The 23,957-nt window shown below is 37.4% G+C and overlaps 1 protein-coding gene across 1 annotated transcript in view; it reads right to left on the bottom strand.

Annotated features, from left to right (window-relative positions):
- Positions 1-7,087: 7,087 nt before the first annotated feature.
- The window catches only part of LOC124805762 (synaptotagmin-11), a 717,920-nt gene continuing 701,050 nt past the window's right edge, over positions 7,088-23,957 (bottom strand). Inside the window, exon 10 of the mRNA XM_047266330.1 lies at positions 7,088-10,576. Coding sequence (XP_047122286.1) covers positions 10,457-10,576 — 120 coding nt within the window. The 3' untranslated portion in view covers positions 7,088-10,456. The remainder of the gene's footprint in view (positions 10,577-23,957) is intronic.

Below are 23,957 nucleotides of genomic sequence, written 5' to 3'. Positions count from 1 at the left end.
ACCAAAACTACAAGAAAACCCGGTGAGTGGTGTCAAAAATCATTCCATTGGAAAACAGTCACAATTATCCTTTAAAATATTACACCATAATGTGCAGTCAATGTTTAATAAGTTACTAGAAATAGATCTCTTCCTAAAAACAAAGCCACACTTAGATGTTCTCTGTATTACTGAACACTGGTTAACAGAAGACAAAATTAGAAAAACCCCACTTGGCGAATTAACTCTAGCTAGTTATTCTTGTCGGAACAAAAGTAAGGGAGGTGGTACAGCAATCTATGTCAAAAAATATTTAAGATACAAAAGCTTCACAAAGTACAATAATATGCAAATAGAAACAGACTTTGAATTCTCCTTAATTATCTTAACAGACTATAACCTATTGATACTGAATGTATATAGAGCCCCTGATGGGAACATCCAAACCTTCAAACACTCCCTCGAAGCACTACTCACAAAAATTCACTCACTAAACAAAACTCTATTAATAAGTAGAGACTTTAATATTGACTTCCTCACACCTGGAAAAAACAAAGACGAATTGTTGAATATTACAAATTCATTCAACCTATCCACAACTGTAAACACACCAACCAGGATCACAAAAAATTCAAAAACAGCTCTAGATCAGATTTTCATAAACACAGACAAACTGCACCACTCAATCAAAGTCATCAGCACAGGTTACAGTGACCATGAAGCCCAAATACTAACAGTGAATTTAAATTACATAGGACAATATCCCACAATAACTAAAATGCAAAGGCAATTTAATGATGATAATATAAGGCTTTTTAACTATCTGTTAAGGGCTGAAAACTGGGCAGAGGTCTATAAAGAAAATGATGTAAACTAAATATTTAATTCCTTCCATGAAACATTTCTCCACCACTTCAATACTGCATTTCCACTGAAATCCAGGAAAATCGGAAACAAACACACAAACTCATGGGTAACAAAAGGGATAAGGATTTCCAGCCAAAAAAAGCGTGACTTAAAAAATCACATGAAACACCATGACGTCGATGATCAGTTTAGGTCATATTGTAAGACCTATTTTGTAATCTATAGGAAAGTTATCCAACATGCAAAAAAATTATACAATGATAAATTTATAAAGGAATCTAACAATAAAATGAAAGGCTTGTGGACAGTTGTAAAAAATGAAACAAACAGTAAGCAGCATGTTATAAACAAAACATTAAAACTAAACCTAAATGATGAAATCACATCAGATCCCCAAAAAATAGTAAATGGTTTTAATGACTATTTTAGCAAAATAGCAGAAAACCTGATAAAGAACAACTGCCACAGACCAAATGCTCAACACCAAACACTAATAGAAACCGCACCGGTACAGGCATCAATGTTTCTTCACAAAGTCTCCAATCCTGAAGTACTTACAGTTATAAAAGGACTAAAGAATAAGCACTCCAGTGGTAGTGACAATATTCCTGATTTAATTGTAAAGAAATGTGGAGAATCCATTGTAGAACCCCTAACCCACATAATAAATGCATCCTTTACAAATGGAGTTTTCCCTGACCTACTAAAGACTATTTAGCATTGGAGGGCAACGTGGAGGGTAAAAATCGTAGAGGGAGACCAAGAGATCAATACACTAAGCAGATTCAGAAGGATGTAGGTTGCAGTAGGTACTGGGAGATGAAGAAGCTTGCACAGGATAGAGTAGCATGGAGAGCTGCATCAAACCAGTCTCAGGACTGAAGACCACAACAACAACAACAACAACAACTAAAGACTTCTAAAATTACCCCACTTCACAAAAAGGGCTCTAAAAATGATGTAGCCAATTACCAGCCCATAGCACAACTCAGCTCATTCTCAAAAATACTTGAAAAATTATTTTACACCAGATTGGAAGACTTTACTAATAAACTATCCTTATTGACAAAACACCAGCATGGTTTTAGAAAGCAAAAGACAACTACCACAGCTATTTATGAGTATCTCAACGAAACCTTAAAAGCACTGGATAATAAGGAAATCACTACTGGTATCTTTTTAGATTTATCCAAAGCGTTTGATGTAATTGACCATACCATACTCCTTAAGAAGTTAGCAAATAAAGGTATAAGAGGAATTGCAAACAAATGGTTAGAATCTTACCTGTCAAACAGATTTCAAAAAGTTGAAATTAATTTTGAAAAAAAGAACACAACCACCCATCAATCTACTGTCCACTCCTCTGACACAATGCCTATTAGATATGGTGTGCCACAAGGCTCAATCCTGGGACCCATACTGTTTCTGCTATACATTGATGATATAAGCACAAAGCTTGTTACAGGAAATACCGCACTATTTGCCGATGACATAAGTATTCTAATAACGGGTACTGATACAGAGGACCACAACCAAAAAATTAAACCGCTTATGTCGTCACTCAGCAAATGGTTCAACGAGAACAAACTGATTATAAACATACAGAAAACAACCTACATCAACTTCAGACTCTCATCCCAAAAACAAGAAATGCCTGATGTGATTCTAAATAACCAAGAGCTTATGTGTGTGGACTCTGTCAAGTTTCTTGGCATATGGCTTGCAGAAAATCTTAAGTGGGAGACACACACAAATTATATCCCAAAAAAGCTCTCAAATGTGTGTTACATTTTAAGGATACTCAAAAAATCAGTCACAAAATCTGTTCTCATACATGTATATTATGCTTACTTCCATTCTACTTTACAGTATGGAATCATATTTTGGGGGAACTCACCTGGAGGTAGATATATTTTCAAAATGCAAAAAATGGCAATACACATAATATGTAATCTAAGACATAACGAATCATGCAGACAACATTTCAAAACAAATGGCATTATGACACTGCCCTCTGCTTACATTTATAATATCGTCTCATTTGTCAAGTCATACCTGTTAAACAATGACTGCACACTAAAATTCAATGGAGATATTCATAACTATGCAACAAGGCAGCAATCTGACCTACATATGATTCAGTCCAGAGCTACCTGCTACCAAAAAAGTGTTTTAAATGTTGGGATAAAAATGTATAATAATTTACCCAATGAAATGAAAGCAACAAAGAACCCAAGAGCCTTCACACATAAGTTAAAAAAATATCTCTTGTACCATTGCTTTTATGCAGTTGATCATTTTTTGAAAGGGGTTAAAAATGTAAAAAATATGATAGCCGACCACTGGACTACTTTACTATTACATTTATATTGGCTGTTTGTATTTTACCATACAACATTTGCATTTACTGTTTTGTTAAAGATAGCTAACTTCCTCATTGCAAAATAATGTAAAATCAATTTATTAAATATTACCTGCAAATACACTCCTGGAAATTGAAATAAGAACACCGTGAATTCATTGTCCCAGGAAGGGGAAACTTTATTGACACATTCCTGGGGTCAGATACATCACATGATCACACTGACAGAACCACAGGCACATAGACACAGGCAACAGAGCATGCACAATGTCGGCACTAGTACAGTGTATATCCACCTTTCGCAGCAATGCAGGCTGCTATTCTCCCATGGAGACGATCGTAGAGATGCTGGATGTAGTCCTGTGGAACGGATTGCCATACCATTTCCACCTGGCGCCTCAGTTGGACCAGCGTTCGTGCTGGACGTGCAGACCGCGTGAGACGACGCTTCATCCAGTCCCAAACATGCTCAATGGGGGACAGATCCGGAGATCTTGCTGGCCAGGGTAGTTGACTTACACCTTCTAGAGCACGTTGGGTGGCACGGGATACATGCGGACGTGCATTGTCCTGTTGGAACAGCACGTTCCCTTGCCGGTCTAGGAATGGTAGAACGATGGGTTCGATGACGGTTTGGATGTACCGTGCACTATTCAGTGTCCCCTCGACGATCACCAGTGGTGTACGGCCAGTGTAGGAGATCGCTCCTCACACCATGATGCTGGGTGTTGGCCCTGTGTGCCTCGGTCGTATGCAGTCCTGATTGTGGCGCTCACCTGCACGGCGCCAGACACGCATACGACCATCATTGGCACCAAGGCAAAAGCGACTCTCATCGCTGCAGACGACACGTCTCCATTCGTCCCTCCATTCACACCTGTCGCGACACCACTGGAGGCGGGCTGCACGATGTTGGGGCGTGAGCGGAAGACGGCCTAACGGTGTGCGGGACCGTAGCCCAGCTTCGTGGAGACGGTTGCGAATGGTCCTCGCTGATACCCCAGGAGCAACAGTGTCCCTAATTTGCTGGGAAGTGGCGGTGCGTAGGATCCTACGGTCTTGGCGTGCATCCGTGCGTCGCTGCGGTCCGGTCCCAGGTCGACGGGCACGTGCACCTTCCGCCGACCACTGGCGACAACATCGATGTACTGTGGAGACCTCACGCCCCACGTGTTGAGCATTTCGGCGGTACGTCCACCCGGCCTCCCGCATGCCCACTATACGCCCTCGCTCAAAGTCTGCCAACTGCACATACGGTTCACATCCATGCTGTCGCGGCATGCTACCAGTGTTAAAGACTGCGATGGAGCTCCGTATGCCACGGCAAACTGGCTGACACTGACGGCGGCGGTGCACAAATGCTGCGCAGCTAGCGCCATTCGATTCGACGGCCAACACCGCGGTTCCTGGTGTGACCGCTGTGCCGTGCGTGTGATCATTGCTTGTACAGCCCTCTCACAGTGTCCGGAGCAAGTATGGTGGGTCTGACACACCGGTGTCAATGTGTTCTTTTTTCCGTTTCCAGGAGTGTATGTTCCCTTGACCTATCCAATACCATATGTAAAACCTTACATCTCTTTGATTTGTATTAACTGTTTTGTTGAAGATAGATAATTTCCTTGCTACAAAATAATGTAAATATCAATTTGTAAAAATTACTGTAAATAGCTCTCTTGACCTATCCAATATCATATGTACAGCTGTACAATACTATGATTGCCTGGATCAATAAAAATACAATACAATACAATACAAATCAGATATGACTTGTATAGGTTTTACACAGGACTGTATTATTCACTGTGGCCAAGGAACAGTATGTTTGTTTCTTCACTTGTTTTAAGCAGCACTTCAAATGTGTTATGAGTTGGGTCCTTATTTACATTGTAGATTACATTTCTAAACTGAAGAATTCCAAGCAGTTTGTTATTTATCATCACCACTAGCTCTTCTGTAAAGTTATTCTCAAATGTGGCATGAGATTTTTTGGTGCAAAATACTCACTACTGGTATCCAAGTTATTCTTACATTTATATTTGAATCAATTTTTGTCACCTGTTTCTCTCTTCTAACATCAACTTTCTGAAAAGTTGTGTGATCACTGTTCCACGATTTATACATCTCTAATGCACATAACTTTCAGTAATGGTTAACACAGTGAATCATATTTTTATATCTTGTGTTTCAGTTTTCTCTTCAGTTATTATGTTTGCAGATTGTACTGATTAAATGGCCTCAGACAGTTCAGGAATGACATATTTAATGTAGTGTTCTGCTTCAACTGTTGTAATTGTACTTGAATGATGTTGCTTATGCTTGTTTGTGCTCAGGCAACATAATGAGGCTGGAGGTGCTCTAATGTAAAACACTGAATGTTGAAGACATTTTGGGATTCTAGGCTAAATCACTCTCCCTAACTGAACAGTTACATCTCTTGTGTTATATTCCACATCTACTCAATAGCTTTAGAAATATACAATTTCTAGGGTGTTTAATCTTAAGTCTACTGAACTATCTCTTCTTACAGACTGAGCCTTCATTGATTTGCTGAAGAGAGAATTATCTGGTATCTACTTACCTTCGTTGTATAAACAGCACCCCTGTCCATTTTCTTGCTGTACTGTATAGTCTAATAAAATTCTCATTTTACATGTGTAAAAGGAGACAAATTTTCTTATGCCCATTTTACATTCCATTGCTTATTTCTCTATCTGCAATGGGAAAAACTCATTTTTCACTAAGTACATCAAGCTTTTATAACAGTTTATGCCCATTTTCCTCTTTGAACACAACTTGGCATTCGGAACTAGTCTTTAGAACATTTTAAAAATTTTTAATATTTTGTATCTGGATCATGAAGTCAGATTCAAATTAGGTCATGTCAAGTGTAATGTCATTTCTTCAGATCAGTGGTTGTCAAACAGTACATTAGTATGTCATGTGCCCCAAATAAACTACCTATAGTAAGGGCATGATATGTTGGTTGCCAGTCCTCAGGTACTGAGTATAAAGAGTCAGCACAATTCAGGACACTTTGTGTTGGCTTTTCTCTGCTTCAGATAGCTGACATCCTCAGCTACCACAAAGCTGTGACACTGTATCTGCATGACAAAGTGTTGTTGTCTGTCAAAGCAGATGGGTAACTGCTTAATTACGGTAGTTTTACATACATTTAAAACACATTATGCAATGTGATATATTATCATAAATTTTTATTAAATGTGTTGAATGCCTTTCTTCCTCTAATCATTATGTAGTACTATGACATCCTTAATTAATTTAATATTCTTCACTATAAACAAGTATTGTATTTGAAGATGACCATTTTTGTAATGTGCATTTATGAATCAATGTTATTTCCATGTCTCACACCCTTCAGCCGCTGTGTTATGTACCCATCTGCCTTAGAGGTAAGTGGCCAACTTTACTTTACCCACAGCCAAGTTCACCAACATCAATTAAAATTAAGCACTTCTTAAAATATTACCGTCTTTGTAACTATTTTTGTTTGTTATCAAGCAAGGAAATTACACTCTTAAAAAGCTCTTAACATTTGTTGACGTAACTGAATTCAGCTGTTAGTTGCTAGATGCATACTCTTACAAAATACAGCTGACAGCCCGTTGTGTGATTCAGACCACATGTGCCCAGTGGGATGCAGTTTGATGACCACTGCTTTAGATCACTGTATATACTCATAAACGATTTTGCTGATTTAAAGGTCTCGGGGACTAAAAATTTCATCGCTCATTTTAAGCACAATTTTTTATCGAAGTATAACAGAAGGGAAAACCTTTCTCAATAATGATTTTTTATGGTACAAGGTGCTCCATAAATTTGAGATTTGTTATGTTAATGTACTTTATTAAACTAGTCAATATTGGTACATAAATTACAGTGACATTCTAATATTAACATGAAATGTATCACAATGTTACAGTAAGGCTGCAATTTTTTAGTGGTGAAGAAAATAGATAAGTTCTTATGAACTTGTATTCTATGGGTGAAAGTACTGGGTTATCTATTACTAACTGTACAAATATTTTGGATGAATTTCACCTACTGAAGCACTTGCCACGGATCCAGTTCACAGCAATAATTAGTCAACAAATATAAATGGAACAATGAAAGCTCCATATCCACTACTCAAACTCTACTTCACTCATATAAAAATATAAAAAAGGCTATGTTTTATTCATGAAAAATCATAATTTGTTCCTCTGCACTGCGGAAACAGCCCTCCACGATGAACAAGGATAATTTATTAATCAAAATATATGCACCTGTGATCTCTTCCATAAAATTAAGCTGTCTTACCTCTAAAGGTTTGATAAACAATTAGGAAAAAATTCAATTATGAGTTTAACTTAAAAAGCTTATGACAGTAGTAATAAACACATAACACCAAATACAGCATTGTGTCATTTACTTATCTTGCAGATAGCTCTAGATAAATTTGCAAAATTGAAGCCGAAGCAAATGACACAACATAGCTTATCTTCCTGTTGCTTGCCTGTCCTACTTCTGGTTATTCAGACTGGTGACATTAGCGTTCAGTTAGAATTAAATGATAAAAGTACCAATATTACTTCATCATCAGAGGTCAATATTTACATTTTGATTTCTTTTCACAGAAATATCTGAGCATTAAAATCATGTTACAATCAGTGTTCTGTTGTTTTTACATCAGAACAGGAGTATCATTTTTTACAATTGATACTGTTTCTCTCTTAACAGTTTCCACTGTTTTATGGAAATTACTTTTTCAAGAATTTCTGTTGAACTATGAAATATGTTGTTACTTAAATGTAAGTGCAAAACTAAGAAATTAATCTCATCATTGTTAGAAGTGAAAACACATAAGTATGGTATTAAATAAACAAAACATTGACATTCAATGTGTTAAAACATAATTATGGGTTATGTGAATGGGTGTTATTGGTACTGGGATATCTACCAGACAAGTAATTGCAGCTCAAGGAAAATCACATAATTACAATAAGAATCATTACATAGGCCTATAAAATTTATAAAATAGAAATTATAGTTTAATTATCACACAGGAACTGTTGCCTGAGATGAAGCAAGACTCTTGTCTTTACCCTGACAGTTTTGCCTCTGAATTTTAGTGAAATGTTTGTTAAAAGACGACAAAATTAAAGATATGCACAATAAAACACAGAACAGTGGTGTAGTTGGCATCTATTAAAGAAAATGAATGTGATTTAATTTAACTCTGTGATGCAGGGGAGGTTGAATCATGAACCTTTTTGAGATACTAAAACTGTGTGTTAGACATGAGTTGAAAACATATCTGGCTTTTACAGCATATACTATGTTACTTGAACTGTTTAATAGTCCTTCATGATATAATGGAATGTTACTCTTCCACTTTTCCTGTACCAAATTCCTTTACTAGAAACATTATTCCAGTGGCAGAATTAAAGGGCTTCTGTGGTTGGTGATGAAACACATGCGATAGATTTGAATATGTGCTAGCATTTTTGGTAATAGTGTCTTTAAACCCTTCTTCCCTCAGGCAAGAAAGCATTAGCATGAAACAACAGAGATGAGTTTGCAAGATATGCTCCAGGGCAAATCGTTAATGTGTCTCAGTAGTTAATCACAGTACACACTTTGCAACTTGGAGCAAGAATTTGTGTTATGCCCTGAGAAGGAAGTTGCCAAACTGAAGCTAGCATCAACTTCATATGACAGCCACAGTTTTAAGGATGTCTCAACAAATGTATCTCTTCTTTTAGCGTAAAAATATAGGAGTTTTCACAATATGTACTTTAAATAGAGTACATAAAGAAAGGAAATCACTTTCAGGAAATCCAAGTACTTGAACGGAGGAGCTGAAAAAATATTCATTATTTTTATAAAATTTTATAAGAAAATTTGCCTCGCTAAATATTGATTATATTGTAACTGATTTGGTATGAACAATCAAGTAAATAAAAATGCAAGTAGGGCCTTTGTCTCAGTTGAGGAAATACTCTGTCTTGAAAGCTGGTTCCTTCACATTTGTAAAACTGGAATAAAACAATAGTTTATCAGTAAACACATGTGACAGTATGCAGTCAAGTACACTATATGCAATGGATTTGTAGAGTTCTTCATTATTTACGCTCAGTTTATATTTTGAGGGAACACAGTTTGACACAATCTGTGCCTCTGCCAGGCACTTAAATGTGATTTGCAGAGTATCCATGTAGATGTAGAACATGTTACAAATTTTTGCAGTTTAAGGTTAATATCTCAAGTAGGAGCTGTATGAGGATCTGATGTATAACAATATGTTGAGGGTAAATGATTCCATATTTTGATAAAATTAATATAACATTTTACACCAGAACCATGTCCCTAACAACTGTTTCATTAATTGTTTTTAAATAAGAAACTTGAAAATAATTACTGTAATTACAGAAATACAATTTTTTTCTCAGGATTCATCCACTTGGATACTTAAAGCCTTCAAATAAAATGTTATTCATTCTGGTTTTGGAAGCTGAAATACTGCAAACATTAACAGAGCAAAACAACCAAACACCTGTGACAATCTAGCTGAGATTGAGTAGGAGCATGAAATTGGCTCATGTTTACATTGTTAGTAAATGAAATCATGTGAGTATGTAAGATATGGATGTAAATCTGTGCACCACTTTACTGTTCCAACTTACTTTTGAACAGCAATTTGAATAGCTGTTTTTCCAGCCATTGTTGTTCAAGGATATGGTGTTTACCAAAGTTATGCAACATTTAGTGTTCTGCAAAGGATTATGAGATGCACACAAGTAGCAGACAGATTTTTTGTTATTCAGAGTTATGATTACCAAGAGATGTTCTTCTCAGTTCTAATAAGACATACTGGCATGCTTTAATTTGTTCTCCCCACAAGTACAAATGAGTTGTTTTGAAATGAGGCTCAATATACATTATTTTTTTGTTACAGCTGATATCAAGCAGCACTGAAAAAACCTTGTAAGCCTACATAACAAACATTGCTTTTTCATAGGAAATTGTAATTTGATATACTTTTAACTGTTAATTACAGAAATTCTGTTTCATATACATATAATACAACACCAACAGCTGACTTCCAAAACATAGGTTAAAGTGAATTACTATGAGGTTGTTCATGATGTGATTATAATAGAGACAATAAGTGGGGGTTTGCATGGAATTTCTAACACCCAGTTATACCAAATCACACTTGTAACGAAAATGACTCTGGGTGTTCATTTATTACTCTCGGAGTTTGTGCCACTCTGCAATCTGCCTGCGTGGTGAGTTGCAGACTTCATTCCAGTGGTGGAGTGCTGAACCAGTGCTTTTTGCTGCTCCAAGTTCCAGGCGACCTATTACCTGTAGTGGGGAATATTTGTGTTACATCAGAAAATAAAAAAAAGGAGTTAATGCACATTGATCCACCAAGTATGCTTCCTATTTATGTATATAACTAAATATTCCAAATACTCTCAGAAAAGATATCAAGCATTAATATTGTCATTTTAAGGAGTTTTTAAGGAACACAACAAAAGGAATGCAAGAGAGATACTCAAATAACAGGTATTTATTTACTATAAATATTGTACTTTCATGAGAAGCTAATATGAATATCAGTTATTCTGTATTAATCAGGTATACATTTTACCACTGGTTTCCATATCAGACATGCTTAAGTATCACTGCAGCCCATGGTTCAGCTGTATTAACTACAAAGATACAGTAACAGTTTGATAAAAGAAGAGATTTATTTTTAATGCTTGTAGATTTTAGCAATCACCTGTTGTTGTTGATGGTGATGGTGATGGTGAAGGTGATGATGGTGGTGATGATGGTGGTGATGATGATGATGATGTTGTGGTCTTCAGTCTGAAGACTAATTTTGTGCAGCTCTTCATGCTACTTTATCATGTGCAAGGCTTTTCATCTCCAAAGAACTACTGCAACTTATATCAACATTACCTGATTGTTTTATTCATCCCTTACTCTCCCTCTACAAATTTTACCCCCCCTCCCACCACCACTCATCCTTCCATTACCAAATTGATGATTCCTTCATGCCTCTGGTGTGTCCAATCAGTCACTTCTTGTAGTCAAGTTGGGTCATAAATTACGTTTTTCTTCAATTTGATTCAGTACCTGCTCATAAGTTATTCGATCTACTAATCTGCTCTTCAGCATTCCTCTGTAGCACACATTTAAAAAATTTCTATTTTCTTCTTATCTGAACTGCTTATCATCCACGTTTCTTTTCTGAACAAGGCCACAGTCCTTCAGAGTGTTAGATGTTAACACATACCTTGTTTTCAGAATACTTTTCTTCCTAATGCCTGGACCCACTTTGTGTGCTCTCTACTTCGACATTCATCACTTATTTTGCTGTCCAAATGGCAAAACTCATCTATTACTCTTAGTGTTTCATTTCCTAATCTAATTCCTTCAACACCATCTAATCTGAGTCAGCTACATTCTATTAATGTTATTCCACTTTTGTCAGTGTTCATCTTATAACTCATTTTCAAGATACTAACCATTCCATTCAGCTGCTCTTCCAGGTTTTTTTGCTGTCTCTCACATAATTACAGTGTCTCTGGCAAACCTCAAAGTTTTTATTTCTTCTACTTGAACTTTAATTCCTTTCCTATTTGGTCAATCTACAAGTGGAATAATGTCAGTGATAGGCAACAATACTTTCTCACTCCATTTTTGACTACTGCTTCTCTTTGTGTGACCCATATTACTGCAGCCTTGTTTCTGAATAATTTGTAGATAACATTTTGCTCCCTGTATTTTATCCCTGCTACCTTCGGAATATTAAAGAGTGTGTTCTGGTCAACACTGTCAAAATCTTTCTCTAAATTAATGTATAGGTTTTATTAAACTCTTTTCTAAGCTACAACTTTGGATGTTCCGTCATCTCCCCAGCACCCAAACTTATCCTCTCCAATGTCAGCTTCTATCAGTCGTTCCATTCTTCTGTAAATAATTTGTCAGCATTTTGCAACCATGAGTCATTAAACCGATAATTTGGCAATATTTACATCTATCAGCACCTGACTTCTTTAGAATTAGAATTATTACATTTTCTTGGAGTATCTTGTGTATCTTTCATGCCAGATGGAACGGTCATAGATGGCTCTCCCAAGAATCTCAGTAATTCTGAGGGAATGTCATCTACTTCATGGGCCCTGTTTTAATTTAAATCATTCAGTGTTCTGTCAAACTGTCTCACAGTGTCATATCTCCCAACTTGTCATCTACTTCTTTCTCCCTTTCTATAACATTATCTTCTATTTCATTTTTCATTTATAGCCCTTCTATGTATTCTGTTCACCTTGAGTTTTCCCCAGCATTTATCTTTCCCCTAGTTGTACATTGCTCTACATCCTTGCATTTCTCATACAGCCATTCCTGCTTTGCAATTTTGCACTTGCTATCAATCTCATATTTTAGATGTATGTTGCTGTGGTGTCCAAACAAGACACAGCCAGGGCAAAAGCACCACAGGCACAAGGGTGTGAGCTGGTGCCAGTGTCATAGAGACTCGCCACTTGTGCGAGTTCCGCCAGTGCCATGGACGGCACTTATATCGATTTTGCCTTGGCCAATTGCTGGCAGAGTACAATCTACCAATGACCAAATGACAATGGACTGAAACCTACTCAGAAGAGAAGCAGCTCTTGCCCACTTGGTTATAGATCATTGTCCATGGTTGACTTAGACAGGGAACTTTGTTTAGTGAACTCTTACAAGTAAACAGAGAGTTGTAAATTGCACTTGCTATGTACTGTGAAGTTTACCTATGATTATTTACACTTAGCCATTGAGGGCCTTTATTGCGTTATATTACAAGCAGTGTTGCAGACTTGTTATTGAACTAGGCACAAAGATAAGTAAACCTTTTTAAATAGTTTGTGTGACTTTGTTACTAATTAGTTGGAGTGTTGTAGAACCTTTGTTCTCCTAGCCTATTACCTGATGCTGGGGCATAGCTGTGTAATAGTGGCAAGGAGAAATTGTCTTAGTGGTGTACTGCACCAGAAGCTGTTTCATGAACTCTCACACTTGATCCACCATTACAGCAGTAGTGACGAGGCCTTTACAAAACTGGCGACAAGGCTTTATAAAATCTGTATTCCCTTTTGCCTACTTCATTTGCTCTATGCTCATATTTTCTTCTTCTGTCATTAAGATTCAAATCTTGTGCATCAGCCAAGGATTACTACTGAACTCTGTTGCTTTCTCTGCTTGATACTTTGCAGCAGCCTTCACTGTTTCATCTCTCAAAGCTACCCATTTGTATTCTATTACATTCCTTTCCCCTGTTTTAGTCAATTGTTACATAATGCTCTCTTTAAAAGATTTTACAACCTTTGCTTCTTTTAATCTGTTCACATCCCATCTGTTCAATTTCCTACCTCTCTGCAATTTCTTCACTTTTAATTTGCAGTTCATAAAAAATAAATTATGGTGAGGGTCCACATTTGTCTTGCAGATGTGTACATTATGTGGAACGTATTTTCTTGACAGTAGTACATGCACGCTATCACCATTGTTCGCATCTGTTTTAAAGAGTCTTCCAGTTCAGTTCCTTCAGTATCTGTGTGACACTCTTCCACAGATTAAACAAACCTGTGACCATTCATGCTGCTCTTCTCTGCATAGGTTCAGCAAGCCCTGTCAGTCCTATCTGGTACAGGTCCCACACACTTGAGCAGTATTCTTGGGTGGATCTCACAAGTGATTTTTACCCATGACTGAACCTATGTGATCATTCCATCCATATCCATACCCCCAGGTACTTGTATGAGTTGGCCAATTCCAACAGTGACTCATTGATATTGTAATCATAGGACACCACATTTATTCATATAGTGAAGTGCAAAATTTTACATTTCCAAACATTTAGAGCAAGTTGCCAATCCCTGCACCAATTTGAAATCTTATCAAGATCTGACTGAATATTTATGCAGCTTCTCTCAGAGAGCACTTCGTTATAGATAACGCATTATCTGCAAAAGCCTGATTTTACTATTAATATTGTCTACAAGGTCATTAATATACAACATGAACAACAAGGGTTCCAACCACTTTCCTGAAGTTACTTCTACATCTGACAATGACACTCTTTGCAAGATAACATGTTGTATCCTATGTACCAAAACGTCCTCAGTCCACTCACAAATTTCACTTGATACCCCATATGATCATCCTTTTGACAAAAAGTGTAGGTATGGTACTGAGTCAAATGATTTTCAGAAGTCAAGAAATACTGCATCTACTTGATTGCCTTGATGCAAAATTTTCAGTATATCATATGAGAAAAGTGCGAGTTGGGTTTCACACGATCAGTGTTTTTGAAATCCATGTGGTTGGTATTGAAGAAGTCATTCTATTCAAGACACAGCATTATGTTTGAGCTCAGAATATGTTCTAAGATTCTACAACAAATCAATGTCAAAGATATTGGACTGTAATTTTGTGGTTCACTTCTACTACCTAAATTGTAGGCGGGTGTGACGTGTGCCTTTTTCCAAGAACTGGGCATGGTTGTTTGTTTGAGGGATCTACAATAGGTTACGGTAATAGGGGAGGCTAACTCAGAAAAAAATTCACTATAGAATCAGGCCCTGGAGTGTTGTTCAGTTTTAAAGATTTCAGTTGTTTTTCAACACCACTGACACTAATACTTATTTCATTCATCTTTTCAGTGGTACAAGGATCAAATTGGAGCAATTTTCCTGGATTTTCCTTTGTAAAGGAACATTTGAAAACTAAGTTAAGCATTTCAGCTTTTGTTTTGCTACCCTTAATTTCAGTTCCTGTCTCATTCACTAGGGACTGGACACTTACTTTGGTGCTTCTAATAGCCTTTACATTTGACCAGAATTTCTTTAGGTTAGTGAAAGATCACTTGACAATATTCTGCTACAGTAGTCATTAAAAGCATCATCCATTGCTCTCTTGACAGCCAGATGCGTTTCATTCAGCATCTCTCTATCTATAGTCCCTTGCTTTGTTTTACACATATTGTGCAGTAATCTATTTCTTTAGAAGTTTCTTTACAGTGACTCTGTACTATGGAGGTTCCCTCCCATTGTGAACTGTTGTACTTGGTACATATCTATCCAGACAAAATAACCAAGGTGAGCATTAGGGGTAAATATAAATCATAACTTTTAAAAGATAAACTGGAAGTGGCTGATACAATCCAGTATAGTGCTTCTGCCCAGAGTCAACTTTTTATTTCAAGAAAAATTACAATAAAACTTTGTTCTTTGTGCTAAAACAAGACAAAGTTGCCAGAAAATGGAAACAGAACGCTGGACCAAAATGACCAACATCTACAATACCATGTACACCTGGTACAAAGAGCAATACTCTTCAGTTTCCTGTAAGAAATCAAACTACAAGTTGCAGTGGAAAGATTTTCAGATATCTTACACTATATAGGTTACAAGGATAGTGCTGGATGGCTTTTCAGATTCCATGACTATCACAATACATTTAACAGAAAAGTGGTGAGGGAAGTTTAAGAGCAAATATTGTACATGTTGAACCAGTTCATAAACAGTTAAACATTATCAGAAGAATGAAATTTGTCTCTGATTCAGTTCTACAATGCAGATGAAATTAATTTGTTTTGGGAGTTTACCCTCAGCAGTACACAGACCAGCAGGAAAAACAGTTCAGTTCTTCGACATAAAGTGAGTGTGGAACAAAACCACTGCTCTTAAGTGTGTTAATACTGATGGGTCATACCATGTAAAATCACTCACAGATGAATGAGAGGTAAAGCTTAGACCAATCAAAAATATTATTCAGCATATCCCAGTCACCAATAAAGCTCACAAAAAGGCAGGAAATGTGACACTATTATTCTCTGATTGGTTCAAGAACTACTTCATCTCTGAAGTTTCGAGATTCAAAATCGAAAAGTTAAATTCAAATCTGGAGATGTAAAATCATTGTGTATTTTAGACGATGTTCCTACTCATTTCTCTGACATGTGTAGTTATTGTGGATGTGCAAGTACTTAAACTGTCAAATGTAAGGGAAAATTTGGACACACTTATCAAAGTCATTGGTATTAATCCAGATAAGCAAGATATCCAACAATAAGTGAAAAAAGAACAGTGTACAAATGAGTCTCAACCAGTATTAAGTTCCCTCTTTAAACCAATATCAACAGATATTGAACACGAAAATATTTCCATGGCATCAATGTCAAGTGGTAGTGGTTCTTTGGCCTTTCATTGTCGATCCAGATTACAGCAGCAAATAACTGGTATAGTAGGTGCCATTTTACAATGAAATTAGGATATCAGTTTTCAGTACAGTGAAGACTTTCATTTTATGTGTGCAGTAGAGTATACAGGGTGTTGTGGTTGTAAGTGCAGATATTGTGATCATTGCTACCTTAATATGTACCCATTTCAGTGTGTTAGTTGTTCAGACATGTCACATAATTTACTACCTGACATCTTCTGTATGGTCATAACTGAACTGTTAAGTGGACTTTGCCCATCAATATAAGTAAACTGTTTTGCGTACACACTTCAGCACCTGACCTGCTGCCCAGGGGAAAATAAGCGTTAATGGCTTGCTCTTGTCACATGTACGTGAAAGTACTAACCAATCCAAAAATATACTACTCATAATAGCTACAGCTGTTAGTCTACAAATGAAGTAAATATTGATGTATCAGTAATGTTGTTCAGTACATAGTCCTCAGCCACCATTAAAAATATCCGCACTTGTATAAGTTCGTCCAGCCTGTTTAATATAACCTTTGAATGTGTATTATTACTTTTATCTGTTTAATCTCAGTCTTCATTATTATGGTATTACATTAGTTGCTTTTGAATTAAATATACTGTACAGTATTTCACATAATATTATAGATTCTGTAGTCTTTGACTACTGTGTACATTGTATGTTGTATTCCTAATTATAGCTTCAGATAGCTAGTTAAGAAAACATTTCTGTTATTCAGGCTTGCAGTAATTCAGACTGGAACTCACCCTGATCAGCCCAAATTCCTGAGGTTTCACTGTACATAAAAAAGAGGAACTAATCATTGATGAACTCATATTTCAGTTGCCCACCCACAACTTCCTGCTGATAGAGCTTGATTTCTGTAGTACAAGAACTATCTGTTTTGTATTAAAACAGTGAAGCTCCAGCTTTGCAAGTGTTTTGTAACTGATATCATGACATTTTTTTCCTAAGTAATTTTTTTAAGGGTGACAGTCAAAGCTGCCTTGGAAATGTTCCAGAAAAATCCCGATATGATACTTTTGATTATTTAACCACAACCTAAATTTCTGAGAAATTATAAAAGTTAAACTTAGCTGTTGACAACAAGATATTGTCAGAAACAGGAATCTCAGTTCTAAAATAAACATGTGGTACATGCCTTTCCCCAGTTTCATTAATGGTCATACCTACTACATATTTCACTGTTTCAGGGAATACGCTTTGAGGAACAATCCAATCATAAATGTATCTCAAGACAAGCTCTAACAAGTCAGCACAGAATTTTAATGTGCTGGCATGCTCCTCTTATTAATTGGAAAAGCTGTATTTTAATAATAGCATAATTTCTGGTTGGGTGACTGAAATTGATTCTAGATGTCAACTGTCCTGTTTTCATTTCTGTCTGAATTTTTTTTTATCTGTCACACTGGAAGCTTGGACAAGACGTTGTCAGAATAAACTTAAAAAAAGTAAAGTGTGTGGCACTCAACCAGCGAATGCATTCCTGGCCTGACTGTAGGTAGAGTGCAACCTTTCACTTGCCGTGGCACTAGCAGGGGGAGGATTATGAGCACATTGCTCAGGTCATCTTTTACCCTGGAAAAGATCCATGGTACTCAATCTGATAGCAGGCTGAGTGTATGTGGGGCCTGCCTGGAGGGACTGGAATGAGGAAAAATTCTGACTCTCATGTGTGATTGAAGCTAAACCACCATGGCCACAATGAATGTATGTGTCTTCTCATCATCATCATCATCATCAGATGTTAACAAATGAAAAAGAAATCTGAATGTCTAAATATATGACATAGAAACATTACACAATGAGATAACAAAAGTTATTGGATAGCAATATGCACATATACAGATGATGGTAGTACTGCAGACACAAGGTATAAAAGGACAATGCATTGATGGAGCTCTCATTTGTATTCAGATGACCCATGTGAAAAGGTTTCTGATGTGATTGTGGCCACACAACAGGAATTAACAGAGTTTTAATGCAGAGTGCTAGTCGGAGCTAGATACATGGGACATTCCATTTCAGAAATCATTAGGGAATTCAGTATTCTGAGAGCCACAGTGTCATGAGTGTGCTGAGAATACCAAATTTCAGACATTACCTCTCACCATGGACAACACAGCCTTCACTTAATGACTGAGAGTAGCAGCATTTGCTTAGGGTTATCACTACTAACAGACAAGCAACACTGAGTGAAATAACCACAGAAATCAATGTGGGATGTACGATGAATGTATCTATTAGGAAAGCACAGTGAAATTTGATGTAATTGAGCTGTGGCAGCAGAAGATCAGTGCAAATGCATTGCTAACAGTACGACATCACCTGCGCCACCTCTCCTAGTCTTGTAACTATATTGGTTGGACCTTAGATGACTGGAAAACCATGGCCTAGTCACATGAGTCCCGATTTCTGTCAGTAAGAGCTGTGGTAGGGTCTGCGTGTGATGCAGACCCCATGAATCTATGGACCCAAGTTGTCAACAAGGCACTGTGCAGGCTGGTGGTGGCTCCATAATAGTGTGGGCTGTGTTTACATGGAGTGGACTGGGTCCTCTGGCCCAACTGGCCCAGTCATTGACTGGATTTGGTAATGTTTGGTTACAAGGAAACCACTTGTAGCCATTTGTGGACTTCATGTTCCCAAACAGTAACAGAATTTTTATGGATGACAGTGTGCCATGTCACCAGGCCACAATTGTTTGCAATTGGTCCGAAGAATATGCTGTATAATTTGAGCAAATGATTTTGCCACCTGGATTGTCAAATATGAATCCCATCAAACATTTATGGGACATAATCAAGAAGTCAGTTTATGTGCAAAATCCTTCACCAGCAACACTTTTGCAATTATAGATGGCTATAGAGGCAAAATGGCTCAGTATATCTGCAGGAGCCTTCCAACGAGTTGAGTTCATGACAGGGTGCACATGCCAATCATCCTTGCTATGGGCAGTAGTGGCATAGCTATATGACACTCTTATTATTCAGTGGAATACTATGTGAAAAAAGCTTCACACGTGTTGGCCATTGCTTCATTGTATCCATTTTCTATTTCTGATTAGTTCATTAATTATGGATTTAATGTCATTTCCAATAAAGTACTGGATCTATAAACAAGTGGTCACTATAACCAGTACTTGTAGGGACTGTTACTGTGAGAATAAGTCAGAGCTGGACATCAGTAACTCTTGATTTGAACGATCACTGCTGTCTAACATAAAATTCCCTACATACAGTGGTTCTTCAAATATTAATCAAAACTCTTTTAATTTTCACACCGGTTACTTAATAAAGGATTTCTCAATCAGTGACTTATGCCCAGTTATAGCTCTGTGCTCATTTGATCCCGAATTAAATAATGCAGCATGGCATTCAAAGTGCTGTTTGGTTTAAATTTGATAACTCATACTTAACTTTGTCTTATGCATATAGAGCCACATTCTTCTGTTTTACTAGAAATCCTGCAATAAGATAATGCCTCTAACCTTGAAGGGTAACTTCTCTATTTCTGTTACCCCATTTGATGTGAGCACAAAACGTACGAGGGTAATCCCTAAAGTAAGGTCTCTTATTTTTGTGTAAGTACATAGACCTGTTTATTTCTACAATGGTTTACATCAGTTTACAGCTTGAACATTTAGCTATTTTTCGACATAATCGGCATTTCTGTTGATGCAATTTTTGTAGACACTGTGGCAGTTTTTTGTATGCCCATATCATACCAGCTCACTGCCATGCTGTTTCTGGACTCAATTGTCACGGGTGACGAAACCTGGGCATACCACTTTACACCTGAGACCAAGTAACAATCATGCCAGTGGTGGCATCCTTCTTCACCAAAGCCACGGAAATTCAAACTAACACAGTCTGCTGGTAAAGTCATGGCAACCGTGTTTTGGGATCGGAAAGAGGTGTTGTTGGTCAACTTTATGCCCACTGGGACCACAATTAACGCTCACAGGTACTGTGAGACTCTGAAAAAACCCAAATGGGCAATTCAGAACTGAAGAAGAGGAATGTTGAGCAAGGGTGTACACATTTTCCATGAAAACGCTCACCCACACTGCGCTCGGCAAACCATTGCTCTCCTGCAACAGTTTCAGTGGAACATAATCACCCACCCACCCTATAGTCCTGACTTAGTGCCCAGTGACTATCACCTGTTCCCTAAGTTAGAAGAACATTTGGCTGGAAAGTGATTCAGCTCCCAAGACGAGGTTAAAGAAGAGCTTCAAAACTTATACAAAAACTGCCACAGCATCTACAGAAATGCAGTGACAGAAATGGCGATTATGTCAAAAAATAGCTAAATGTTCAAGCTGTAAACTGATGTAAACCATTGTAGAAATAAACAGGTCTATGTACTTATAAAAAATAGGAGACCTTACTTTTGGGGTTACACCTCGTATAAAAGTACCACTTGTTTTCATTACATTAGTTGTATTCAATGGACCTTACAGAAAGGGACCTTCAAGCTATGGAAATAAGACATAATGCGCAATTACTAAAATGCAATACAATACAGTGACTGAAAATAATGAAATATTACTACAGGGTGACCCAAAAGTATGTTAACATTTGAAAATTCAATACTTGATGGAATAATGCAGGAGGAGGGATTAAAACTGATGCACTTGCTTGAAATGACATGTTGCTTTTATTGAAATCACATAAAGTCCACAAAATGACCAATAGATAGCGCTTCATATGATACAAAAGCAGTAATTAGCATAACAACTGATTTTTAGCAAAGATGATGTTCTTTATATCAAATGCTCGACATGTCAGCCATCATTCATCAACAATACCTGTAGTGAGGGACAATGTTGTGATCAACACTGTACAGTGTATCTACAGGTATGATGAGAAAGTGTTGTCAGATGTTGTCTTTTGGCATCCCTAATGAAGGTGAAAAACTGCAGTAAACCCCACAACCAATAATCAGATGATTGAGGTCTGGGGACTTTGGAGACCAAGCAAGACAGAAGTGGTGGTACAGGATCCTCACCAAACAATGTTCACATGTATAGCAATATGGGATGGAGTGCCATCCTGCATAAAAGTCATACCTTCCAGCATGTCTTTATCAGCCAGGCTAGGGATGATGTGATTCATTAACATACTGGCGTGCCTCACAACCGTTACTCTGACACTTTGAAAAGCAGTGCCCCAAATTTCCTCAAACAGAAAGAGTCCAATCATGACTGATGTAATAAATCTACAACATACTGTGACTTTCTCATCATGCAGTGGGGTTTCCACGACAGTTCTAGGATCTTCAGTAGCCCAAATTCTGCAGTTGTGGGTGTCAACAGATCCTTGGAGTGCGAAATGAGCTTTGTCGGCCCTCAAAACATTAGATAACTGGTCATCATCTTCCACCAATTTTTGAGGTGGCCACACTGCTAATGCTTTCCACATCGAAATATCAGTAGGTAACAGTTGATGATGATGCTGAATTTTGTATGGATAACATTAGAGGGTATGCCTTAATACTCTCCAAATTGTAGTGAAGTGGGACTCCATGAGCACTGACTTCACCATGTGGAGATGAACCTGCTAAGTCTCCATTTCTTCCTGAACTGTTTGAGCAGCAGTAGCACTTGTGACTGGCCACCTACTACAGAGTCTATTATCTAAACAACTCGTGGCTTCAAACTTCATGACCAGTTTCTTCACAGTGGCACGTTTCTTATTATGATAGGCTCATAAAGTTGCAGTAGCAGATTCTCCATTCTGATAATAAAGCTTCAATAATAGTGCCTTTTCTTGTAAAGTCAACATGCTGCAATTGCTGGTGCATCTGACTCCCTAACTCACTACAGCTCATTTTATACACGATTCTTGTGCTACATCATATGTTACTGTCCACCACCATCTGTTGGCCCCAAGTCATTTCAGGCATGTGAATTGTCCAAAACTTTGTAATCCTACCCATTTGCAGATTAAAACTATGCAAAATACTGTTGTTGAAGCTACTATCCTCACAGACCCAGCTACAGAAGAGATCTCGTGTATCCTGTATACCAAGGAGCACTACCAATTTATTCATTTATTTTAAGCAACTTCAGATCCCAATCAAGGTTTTGTTGGCAGTAACAATAAACAAGGCTCAAGGTCAGTATGTGCAGGGAAGAGATGGACAGAGAGGGGGCAAGAGGAAATGGACAGAGAGTAGGGGAAGGAAATGATGGACAGAGAAAAGGTGCAAGAGGAGGTGAAGAGAGATGGGGTCTACATTGCCATCTACACACATACTCGTAAGCCACTGTACTGAGCATGGTAGAGGGTACACTGTACCACTGTTAGTAATTTCCTTTCCTGTTCAAAAGCAGAATGGACAGAGAGGGGGTGGAGGGAAGGAGATGGATAAAGAAAGGGGAGAGGAGGAGATGGACAAAGAAAGGGGAGTGTAGGGGACGGACAGAGAGAGGGGTGGAGAAGGAGATTAGGACATATATCCAGTTCTTGTACATATTTAGCTATTTCTGTACTTATTTAGCAATTGACTTACCTACAGAATCACCAAGGATGAATATAAGGAGCAATTGTAACAAAAACTTCACAATTTTCTCTGTATAACTGCAAAGTCCAAAAATATTATGACAACAAACACAGACGAAGTACAGTAGTGAAATTCCTTCACCAATCAGTAATAACCCTGCATAATGATTTAATGTTTTTTATAATGCTGATCCTGTTTAAGATGCAGTATTTCACATCATTTGGAATTTGTTCAAATATAGTTATCATTATTCTTCATCCACATCTTTCAGATTGATATAGCTAAAAATGCTCAATGAAAACATTAAAGGAGTGAATCAGTAGTGCTCTGGTTACATTGCATACTTTGGAAATTAACAGCATAGACAGCCTCTTATCAAAAACATTCTGAAGTGAACCATTCATGTGCTGTGCAACTGATCAGGAGAGGCCACACTCTTTGCTCCACAAGTTTTGATGATCTTTTACTTAATAATTTTAATCCATTCAAAAGTAACTTGCCTGGAGCAATTTTGAAAACATGGATATCAAAGATCATGACATAAGGCCAATTTTGGATCAGGTAGCATCATTCGAACACTCAAACGCAAGGAAATTTTATTTGTGCATACTTGGCCAGTAACATAATTGTTGCCTAGAAAATGAATTCTTAGCTATTTCAACCTGATATTAAAATACTTGAGGATGAAAACAATTGCCAACTGGAGCAGTGACCAAGTAATGCAAGGACTGCAGTCAGAATACAGCCAGCATTCATGTTTGTGGATTCTGACTCTACTTTCTGCAACATTTTTCCTCTTTGGCAAGAGAATGAAAGTTGTTGTCAAATATCTATACAATGTGAGGCAAACATGATGCACCACCTCATTACATGAAGAACAATTAGATATATGAAGGCGTGGTTTATGCTTACTTATTGTGGATAAAGTGTTTAATATTCTGACACATGCAAG

Source organism: Schistocerca piceifrons, chromosome 7, assembly GCF_021461385.2.
Source record: "Schistocerca piceifrons isolate TAMUIC-IGC-003096 chromosome 7, iqSchPice1.1, whole genome shotgun sequence".
In the NCBI taxonomy this organism is placed as follows: Eukaryota; Metazoa; Arthropoda; class Insecta; order Orthoptera; family Acrididae; genus Schistocerca; species Schistocerca piceifrons.
This window is presented reverse-complemented; position numbering and strand designations above follow the sequence as displayed.